This window comes from Oncorhynchus nerka, linkage group LG21 (genome assembly GCF_034236695.1).
Source record: "Oncorhynchus nerka isolate Pitt River linkage group LG21, Oner_Uvic_2.0, whole genome shotgun sequence".
NCBI lineage: Eukaryota > Metazoa > Chordata > Actinopteri > Salmoniformes > Salmonidae > Oncorhynchus > Oncorhynchus nerka.
The window spans coordinates 9,451,792-9,462,399 of NC_088416.1; the positions used below are offsets into that span (position 1 = coordinate 9,451,792).

A 10,608-nucleotide genomic window follows, 5' to 3' on the forward strand; every position below is an offset into this window, starting at 1 on the left:
TATGCGTCCCAAATGGCACCCTATCGCCTTTCCAGTGGTCTATTTTTGCCCAGAGCCCTATGGACCATGGTCAAAATAAGTGCACTATGTAGGGAATAGGTTGCCATTTCAGACACAACCTTGGTTTAAAAACAGCCACATTAGGCTAGACTACATTTTCCAATGACATGGCAAAACATTCAGCAGACGTTTAGACAATCACTCCCTTTTAAACGACTGAAACGCTTCATCTGTTAAACTGAAAAATCGAAGTTGAATGGAGAACCACTGCTAAAGGAAACAGCTTCCTCAAAGGGTCCTAAATCTATGTACCTCTGTCTAAACCACCTACACCTGCTTGCTCTGAGAGAAAGCTAAGTATTTTGTGTGTGTGGTATCAACATGACAAAAATACATTTAGTCTACCCAACCTCCCTCCCTTCCTGTCTTGTCTGGCCAGGTGAACCGTGGATAAACGTATACGTGTACACACACGACTACACCACGTTGACACTCCTTCAGAGCCTTTCAATTCCCCACAGAAAATGTTTAAACCAGAGCGGTTAACTGAACAAGACTTGTCATCTTCTATCCAGAAAACATAGTTTGGCAATAAAACAATCAACTGCCAGTGATGTGCCAATTTCCAAACGGTCCAGCCAGACAGCTGTAGATTGCAAATCCATTAGGCAGATAAAAACAGTCAGACTCCATCAGCTAAGAGACAGGCAGACTAAAGTTGAACTGTCTAGAGGACTCGTGATGACTTACGAATAACGTGAGCACCTTCAAGGAATTTTAACATCTACAAAGTCGTAAATGATTTCAGACAAAACCCACTTATCTGTTATTGATAAGCGAATTCCCTGAAGCGCATAATTCAAACAGATGTCTAACCAACACACGCAACAGATTAGCCTAACTGCCCGGGCAGCATGCATTAAACCCCACCGCACAAGTGGGCTCACGCTAAATGCAGAATTCACAAAAAAATTATAATAATAATACACATAAGAAGTATCTTGCTGCATTTTGTAAATAGAGATATAAAATACTTTTTATTGCAATTTCTTCTCAGCATCAGACGAATTGTCACAAAAAAAAGTTTAAAAAACACACGACTTTCAATATAAAAATGCAAGTGAAACGGTTTAAAACAGATTTTTGGAAGGTCTGTTTTGAAAACGCAGATTTCTAAAACTGTAACGCGACCCTTTACCAGCCAATTCAGACACGATAAAGCCAATGACTGTACGTACAACAACTAGTAATGAAGATAACCAACCCATTAAATCTTCATTATTATTGCTCTGGGTTATCATTCGCTCTTTTTGTTTAGCTCACTGGCACACAGAGCAACGTATATAAGGCAGACAGCCAGCGTAGGCATACTGCCAGATAGAGACAGGATATGAAGGTTTCCATGTAAGAGGGGGCAGCTCTGCCGTGGAGCCCGGTCATCTGGAGTGAAGAGTGGAGTGGGGGGCCTCCTGGGGCAGCTCTGCGTCGGAGCCCAGTCGTCTAGAGTGGTGTGAGAGTGGCCGGGGCAGACTAAACAGAGCCAAGGAAGTCTGGATGTGCATAGCAGCACCTGGACGCAACACAAGCCCCTCTCTCTCTCCATCCATCGACAGATCACTGAGAAAAAAAGCTCTGGCTCAGACAAGGGCCTTGCACACAGACTACACTATAAGGCTACAGACTACACTGCACTATTCAGACTTTAATGCAGATGACACAGGACTCCCTACACAGCCGCTTACTGACCACAGCCAACACATATCGCTAACTGCTCTTGGTCCTTTGTAGCTCCGTTGGTAGAGCATGGTGCTTGTAACGCCAGGGAAGAGGGGTTCGATTCCCAGGACCACCCATATGAAAAATGTATGCCTTGGATAACAGCGTCTGCTAAAGGGCCTATTACAAGGGCCATGCACACAGACTACACAATTCAGCTACAGACTACACCGCTCAGACAGGGGTCTATTCAACGCAGATGACACAAGACCTCCTAAGTTACTTCTAACTGACCATAGCCAGAGCCCACACACTCAAACAGACCTGCTCACTATATATCACTCCCACAAGGGCCATTCATTCACAGGTTAGAAATACTAGCTCTGGTCTCCACCACACTACTACTCTGACTGACATTCCTGGGGTTACTGATAAACTAGAGCAGGGCCATCAAACACATTTTCCCCCTCGGGGGCCACAGTCGGTCTTGAACGAGTTCAGGAGGGTTGCACTGAAAAGTGGTTATATTTCCTTGGTGGCAAAAATCAGCTAAATAATTGTCCTCTATGCATTGTTTTGGGAATCTTCAATGCTTCCTGACTGTCTACTGATTGTTAGCGAGCTGGACCGTCAAGACACTGTATGAAAATAGGTTGATTATCATTTCTGCACAGTTTTGATTTGGTTTTAGTCATTTGAAAGTATATTGAGTTCGTTTCCCCCCCTAACGTTTTATGTTTTACACCCTGACCTAGAAATCTGGAGTCTAGATCCTGGGTTGACAATCACTGCAGATAGGAGGACACATGCTCTACAATATCATATAGGCATAATAGTGAGTGAGTCATCTGATGATTACCTTAAGGAAACAGTCAAGATTGACGATGACTGAGCTTTTGACAGGAGCCTTCAGGTCATTCTCTATTAAACCTTACCAATTCTCCATTCCTCTGTGTCTCTTGTAGCTTGAATGGAAGCATAATGCATGTATGAAGCAGACAGAGGCAACATGAAAAGACAACCTCGACTGAGGAAAGACTCGGGTAGGAAAAACCAGAGAAGGACAGACGTCGCAGGCCATCCCAGATGGGCTGCTTCGCTTCAGTAGCCTACAATGAGTGTGACATTTTTGAGCAGACACACACACACACACTCCCTCCGCCAGTAGACACTTCTCACACAGAAGGGTTGTCATAGGGGGAACGTTGTACTGACGTACAGAAAACTGAGTGACAGCCCATAGAAGAAACATGAAAAAGAACAGAGAGGAGAGACAGAAAAATAAAGCCAACTGTATGCAGTATGGAAAGGAGCATGTAGGCTGGTTTACAATACGTACTAGGACCATTGTGACTTATAGAAAGGCATCAAACCCCACATTTCAAGGCAGTGAACCGTTACACAGCCAATTCATCAGACTCTCCTCTCATTGATATTCAGCTGGAGAGGCAAGGCAACACTGAAGCATTTTCATTCCAACACAGAAACTTAGAGGAGATTGCTGCAATGGATTTCTGACAAACGCCTATTGATTGCGCCTTAAAATGGGTCAGCCTGCTCTGCAGAGCCGGGTGGGCGGAGAGAGCCACGTGGCCAAATTAAGCCTCTGTCTGGACGGATGCTGTACTGCCTTATCTTAAAATGTTTTTGCGAATCGACAACAACAAAAATGTAATTTGCTAATCAATATGGCTGCTAGGCTAAATCGTATTTGCAGCGGCCTTCGCCTTTCGCGAAGGATCTAGTTTGACCCGGGAGAATGGGTTTCACGCGGCGGTATACAACTAGCCAACAATTACACACGGGAATGGCCTCTTCTCACTGTGTCCATTTAGATTAACAGCAAACGAATGCCTCTAATCTGCTTTCATTCAAAACATCTGGCCCAGCCTACTAGACAAGCATTAACTTAATCCTGCTAGGAGGGAGGGTGGGACAGGACAGCGCTGAGGGCAGTAAAACCAGCTCCCAATGCCATTCAAAATTGTCTTGTTGGCGTACCTTTACCAGATGTTGGTTACCCTTCACAAAACACAATCAAATACATTTCCTTCATCTTAGGGACAGGAGTCAACAGGGCTCCCAATTTAGCTCGGTGCTGATGATACATCCTGTGGAAGAGTGTGTGTGTTCCCTTTGAGGACACACAAACTTTATTTTCTGACCACTGACTGAGTGAATGCTGAGACAGAGGCCTCTGCTAACTTTCCAAAAACGCATTCTCTCGCTCTCTCCCCCCACCGGCTAATGATCAGCCTGGGAAGGACGGAGGCGGGGCCTTTATCTTAAAATCGCCAGCTTCCTGGCTTTTCCCCACTCGCTCTTACTCAGCTCCTCCAGGCCCACTTCCCAAAATGCTAGAGAGAGACTCAACAGTCTAAAGTGGCTTCCTCGTCTGCACTGACCTTTAGTCATGGGATAGATTCATGTAAAACAGATGAAGTTGGAAGTTTACAAACACTTACGTTGGAGTCATTAAACTCGTTTTTCAACCACTCCACAAATTTCTTGTTAACAAACTATAGTTTTGGCAAGTCGGTTAGGATGTCTACTTTGTGCATGACACAAGTCATTTTTCCCAACAATTGTTAACAGAGATTATTTCACTTACAATTCACTGTATCACAACTCCGGTTGGTCAGAAGTTTACATACACCAAGTTGACTGTGCCTTTAAACAGCTTGGAAAATTCCAGAAAATAATGTCATGGCTTTAGAAGCTTCTGATAGACTAATTGACATAATTTGAGTCAATAGAATGTGTACCTGTGGATGTATTTCAAAGCCTACCTTCAAACTCAGTGCCTCTTTGCTTGAAATGTAGACCTCCACAAGTCTGGTTCATCCTTGGGAGCAATTTCCAAATGCCTGAAGGTACCAAGTTCATCTGTACAAACAATAATACGCAAGGATAAACACCACGGGACCATGCAGCCGCCATACCGCTCAGGAAGGAGACATGTTCTGTCTCCTAGAGATGAACGTACTTTGGTGCGAAAAGTGCAAATCAATCCCAAAACAACGGCAAAGGACCTTGTGAAGATGCTGGAGGAAACAGGTACAAAAGTATCTATATCCACAGTAAAACAAGTCCTATATCGACATAACCTGAAAAGCCGCTCAGCAAGGAAGAAGCCACAGCTCCAAAACCGCCATAGAAAAGCCAGACTACGGTTTGCAACTGCACATGGGACAAAGATCGTACTTTTTGAGGAAATGTCCTCTGGTCTGATGAAACAAAAATAGAACTGTTTGGCCATAATGACCATTGTTATGTTTGGAGGAAAAAGGGGGAGGCTTGCAAGCCCAAGAACACCATCCCAACCGTGAAGCATGGGGGAGGCAGCATCATGTTGTGGGGTGCTTTGCTGCAGGTGGGACTGGTGCACTTCACAAAATAGATGGCAGCATGAGAAAAGGAAAATTATGTAGATATATTGAAGCAACATCAAGACATCAGTCAGGAAGTTAAAGCTTGGTCGCAAATGGGTCTTCCTAATACACTCAATTTGTATGTAAACTTCTGGCCCACTGGGATTGTGATGAAAGAAATAAAAGCTGAAAAATCACTCTACTATTATTCTGACATTTCACATTCTTAAAATAAAGTGGTTATCCTAACTGACCTAAGACAGGGAATGTTTACTAGGATTAAATGTCAGGAATGTGAAAAACTGAGTTTAAATGTCTTTGGTTAAGGTGTATGAAACTTCTGACTTCAACTGTATATTAGATGGCTACTAAGTAGTCTAGGCTAATAGCTTTCACCGGTCAATTTTTTGTCACATCGGTGCAGGAGGAAAAGAGGCCTAGATTGTGAAATAAAGCCACTTATGACAGCTGAGATGCACCCGGTGTGATTGCAGACTATGCTGCATAAGAGAGGATCTGAAACAATTCTTCCAGGCTGGTACTATATGCTCACGGTGCCAACTGGAGGCGAAGGAGCAAATGGGAGTTGGAATAGCTAGCCATTTAGTAGTTAGCTCACAGCAGCAGGCTGTTCGCTAGCGGTGCGAACAGCAGCAATTGTCACCTCCCGGTAGTGTTGGGAGTAGCTGCTTAGCGCCAGACTGTTCCCCATTTACTGCTTGGCAACGGCATTCCGTTCAAAACGGCAGGTGACTTCATCAGACCGCGAGTGAAGGAAAAAGCCCAGTGAGCAAACAGGACCGGGTCACACTAAACAATCCATCAAACCTGATCTGTGACCAGCAGTCGGGTGCCAAAGACTGTGGCTGGTGGAAAACAGTGCAGAAAAACACCCCGGCGTCTCCCCTCACAGACTAGCACTGATCTTAGATGTCTGTGGAATGCGGCCTAACCGCTAGGGCCTTGATTAGCTCTAGCTATTCCTTGAGCGAAATTGCATCTGAGACGAGAGGAAATGGCAAATAAATTGCAAGGCAAAGCTACAACTACTGACAGTTTGAATGTGGCCTCTAAATGGCAAATGCACAGACAAATGGCCTGAGAATACCTTCAGGCGTCTCCCAGACTGCTGGTAGCAGACAGTAGTTTATTGACGATTACATTACGATTAGACAATAATGGCGGGCCAGGTCTGAATAGAGTCAATAGATCCTAGGAAGCTATAAGCGCTTATGAGTAACCCAGCAAACTCTACTGATCGAGCTCTATTGTCTGCAAGCCATCCCTTCCCCTATCCCTAAATGACAAGATAGAATTCAGTGAGACCACAGAGCAGACAGACAGACCGGGGTGGAGAGGCCCGTCTACGACACACACGCAAAAAAATGTGCAGCATTAAAATGTGTGGTGGTGTTCCTCAGTTTGAAAGGAGCAGTGGTTTGAAGCGTTCTTGCCCTCCTCCATGGCGTGAACGAGACAGAGGATGTTCCTATGATCTGGAGAGACTCACGTTTCCTCTCCTTTTCACATTCCTGGGATTCCGAGTGAAGACCACTGTAGCAGCCCATTTAAAACCATTTCACATATGGGGGGGAAGAAGACCCAGGCCTTCATTGCAATAATCAATTTTTTTTTGTTGTATTATTATTGCATGACGCCTCATTATTGAAGGATAGCCTTAGCTTTACTGCATCATAGAGGACTTGGGCAAAATATAAATGTAAAGCCTTTTAAAAAGGTCACACTAAGCACTTGTTTTTCTATAATGAAGATAGCATTTGTATGGACAGAGGTAACATTACAGGCTACTTTGTTAGTAACAAGTGATTACCTTGGTATTACGCAATTAGGTCTGTGTGGTAAACACTTTCAAAGTCATGGAATATTCCAAACAACCAGACAACTCTTGCCCGGACCGCGAGGAACTCTTGTTCACTCTTTTCCGGCTAGTACATTACAAGATTAAATATTTAATTTGGCAGGTCCTAGTAGATAGAGGGGTCAGGAATTTGATCTGATCATGGAGAAACATGAAACGCAGGGCATGCCATCGCCTCCTCTCCCCAGTCAAAACACTGCTTTCTCAAGTAAACAGACAAATGGTTGGGTTGTAAAGAAACCGCAAATAGGACCAAATAGGATAGAAAGTTAAGGGGGCTCATGCTGGCTCCTAAGGAATAGTGTCTTAAAACAGGGGGGAATGCACTACAAGCTGAGGCTATATAGGGGTGCTGAAAAGTGCATTACCAACACAAATCAAAGTACTGATGGAAAATGTTGAAACACTAGTGCAGTAAAGAACGGAAATATTAGCTACAAAAGTAAACTATTTGGAACAGGCATACAAGTTGCTGGTCTAAATCAATACTACATTTGGTAATGGTGTCAGTCTGCAGAGCTCTGGCTACTATGGGCAGTCTCTGCACACTCGGGCGGCAGGTAGCCTAGCAGTTAAGAGCGATGGGCCAGTAACCAAGAGGTCGCTAGTAAGAATCTCAGCGCTGATTATGTGAAAAATATGTCGATGTGCCCTTGAGCAAGGCACTTAACCATAAATGATCATGTAAATCGCTCTTGAATTACTAAAATGTCCAACTAACGGTACCTATGTATAATAATGTTAGTAGTACTGTAATTCAGATTATAGGACAACACATGCAAGTAGTGACGATGGGTGGACAAACAAAACTGTTGTAACAATTAACTAATGCAGTCATTGTGATGACCCCAAATGTTTTTAATTGGAGAGTTCACTAGCTAGCTAACGGTAAATCAACGTTAATCACGACTATGTCAGCTAACTAGCTAACTGACTAGGCAGGTAAACTAACGTTGGCTAGTATTACAAACTGAAAAAAGACACAATTACTTGTTAGAAAACAGTATGCTTATTCGAAGCGTAGCTAACGACATTTGACCAGTGTTTGTAAATATAACATCGCGTTGTTGCGGAAAACAAAGTGTAAACGTTCACGCAGAAAACTAGCCCACTACTGTAGCTAGCAACGTTAGCTTGATAGCGCCATTAGCTAACAAGCTAGAGACAGCGAGGGTGTTTTACATTCTTACCTGTCAACCGCAGTTTCACTGGGCCATTTCTCCTAACTCCTTGATTAGACATGCCCGTTTGTGTTCCAGCTTGACGTGGGGATATCAAAAATATGTATAATACATGTGTCTAGCTATTTCACAGAAATGAATCCCTATTTAGCCCCTATGGCAGTTTCAGTGAATGAAGAAGAATGGAGTCACCGCACAGTGGCCCGGATGAGCACAGCTCTAGCGCTATTACACCACCGTCTCGAGCGCATACTCTGAAATAACCGAAATTAAAAAGCTAATTTCCAATAAACCAGGATCTCCTCCCGAAAGAAACAGTGCTATTTGACGTCTAAGGCTGATTCAAAAGCCAAGGGTGAGCTCCTCTCCCGCTGGGGGTGCTAGAAGTGTGTATGTGGTGGGGGGGAGCTGAAATTTCCAAGCCGAGATGTCTTGCTGGTCTCAATATTTTGGAAAGTGACCCTCCCCTCTAGTGACATCACTCACAAGGTTAAAACACAAGCACTAAATTGATGTACAATGTTTATTTAAATGAGGGGAAATTATTGGACATGTTTAACTGTTTTATGTTGTGTTCATCAATATGGTAGGCAAACACAGCCTCTGTCACTGGACTGCCTCACTAGGCTGATCTAAGATCGGTTTTATGTTTCACCGTCCTCATGGTTATGAATAGGTTTTGTGGAGCCAGCGGAGGGTAAACTGATCCTACACTTGTGTGTTCATAATAGCATTGTCTGGACGTTTTTGACACAGGACTGTGGACGTACCCCACTTTCTGTCCGTTTCCCTTGAACCACTTCATTACCAAACATAGCGCAAGTCTGTAGCACTAACTGGAGAGAAGGGGGCTGATATGTAGAGGTCTGCATCAGTGTTTCTCAATTCGTTATAGTAAACTTCTGGCAGAACATAATATGATTGGAGGTAGGCCTACATTAACCAAAAATAACCACTGGTCTACATGTCTGGGGCCCCCGAGTTGTGCAGTGGTCTAGAGACCCTGGTTCCATTCCAGGCTGTATCACAATGGTTGATTTACATACCTGCCTGGTACGGCAATTGCTCGGCCTCTAACCGCAAGGCACTACCAGGCGGTGTCAGAGGAAGACAAGCGGTACCGGAGTGCCAAGTCTGGGACAAATAGGCTTCTCAACAGTTTTTACCCCCACGCCTTAAGACTCCTGAACAGGTAATCAAATGTCTACCCGGACTATTTGCATTGTGTGCCCCCCCCCAAACCCTCTTTTTACGCTGCTGCTCCTCTCTGTTTATCAAATATGCATAGTCACTTTTACTATACATTCATGTACATACTACCTCAATTGGGCAGACCAAGCAGTGCTCCCGCACATTGGCTACCCGGGCTATCTGCATTGTGTCCCACCACCCACCAACTGCCAACCCCTCTTTTACACTACTGCTACTCTCTGTTTATCCTATATGCATAGTCACTTTAACCATATCTACATGTACATACTACCTCAATCAGCCTGACTAACCGGTGTCTGTATGTAGCCTCGCTACTTTTATAGCCTGTCTTTTTACTGTTGTTTTATTTCTTTACCTACCTATTGTTCACCTAATACCTTTTTTGCACCATTGGTTAGAGCCTGTAAGTAAGCATTTCACTGTAAGGTATACTACACCTGTTGTATTCGGCGCACGTGACAAATACACTTTGATTTGATTTGAAGTCCCATATGGCGACGAACAATTGGTCCAGCGTCGTCTGGGTTAGGGTTTGGCCGTCATTGTAAATAAGAATTTGTTCCTAACTGACTTGCCTAGTTAAATAAAGGTTAAATAAAATACAAAAATGTAAAATGTCATTGGCACTTTTTTCCTAGACACAAAATTGTTTATATCTCCATCTACTGGCTGCTTTCAGAAGTGCATGAGACAAGCTAGAAGCCATATCACATAATATATCACATTCAATGAACAGCATAGGACAAGTTTGGCCCACACAAAGACAGCAGGTCAGGTCATAAACCCGCAGGGAGCCCTCTTGCCCAGGTCAAAATTGCACGAGAAATAAGCCTTTACTGGGGATGTAAAACTGTGCCTCCAAATCAGACTGTGACGTTCCAAGAATACATAAACTGTGTTATCCTTTGATGTGTGTGTGTGTGTGTGTGTGTGTGTGTGCTGACCCAGCTTTTCTATCGTGTTAAACGTGCGGGCCTATGCTCTGTCAAATGCTCAATCAAACATGATGATTACATGAATTATTTAGTTTCTCATGTGAAACAATTTTGCAAACACATAGCCATTGGTTCTTGAAGAGAATATGAATTTGAGCATGCTGGCGTTTATCAGGACCCATCACTCAGCTGTTTTCCCAAAAAGTGGCCGGAAGCTTACTTTGTTATAGTTTGAGTTATATATAGGTTTTTTTAATTGCTTAAAGGCCAGATGCAGACGTTTTTATATCAATATCAAAACATTTCTGGGTAAC

The 10,608-nt window shown here is 43.6% G+C and overlaps 1 protein-coding gene across 3 annotated transcripts in view; it reads right to left on the reverse strand.

Annotated features, from left to right (window-relative positions):
- Positions 1 to 8,587, reverse strand: part of LOC115103812 (E3 ubiquitin-protein ligase SMURF2-like) — a 69,182-nt gene extending 60,595 nt beyond the window's left edge. For all 3 annotated transcript variants that reach the window (XM_029624776.2, XM_029624774.2, XM_029624772.2), the window contains exon 1: positions 8,157 to 8,587. In XM_029624776.2, coding sequence (XP_029480636.1) covers positions 8,157 to 8,208 — 52 coding nt within the window. In that variant the 5' untranslated portion in view covers positions 8,209 to 8,587. The remainder of the gene's footprint in view (positions 1 to 8,156) is intronic.
- Between the last annotated feature and the right edge of the window lie 2,021 nt (positions 8,588 to 10,608).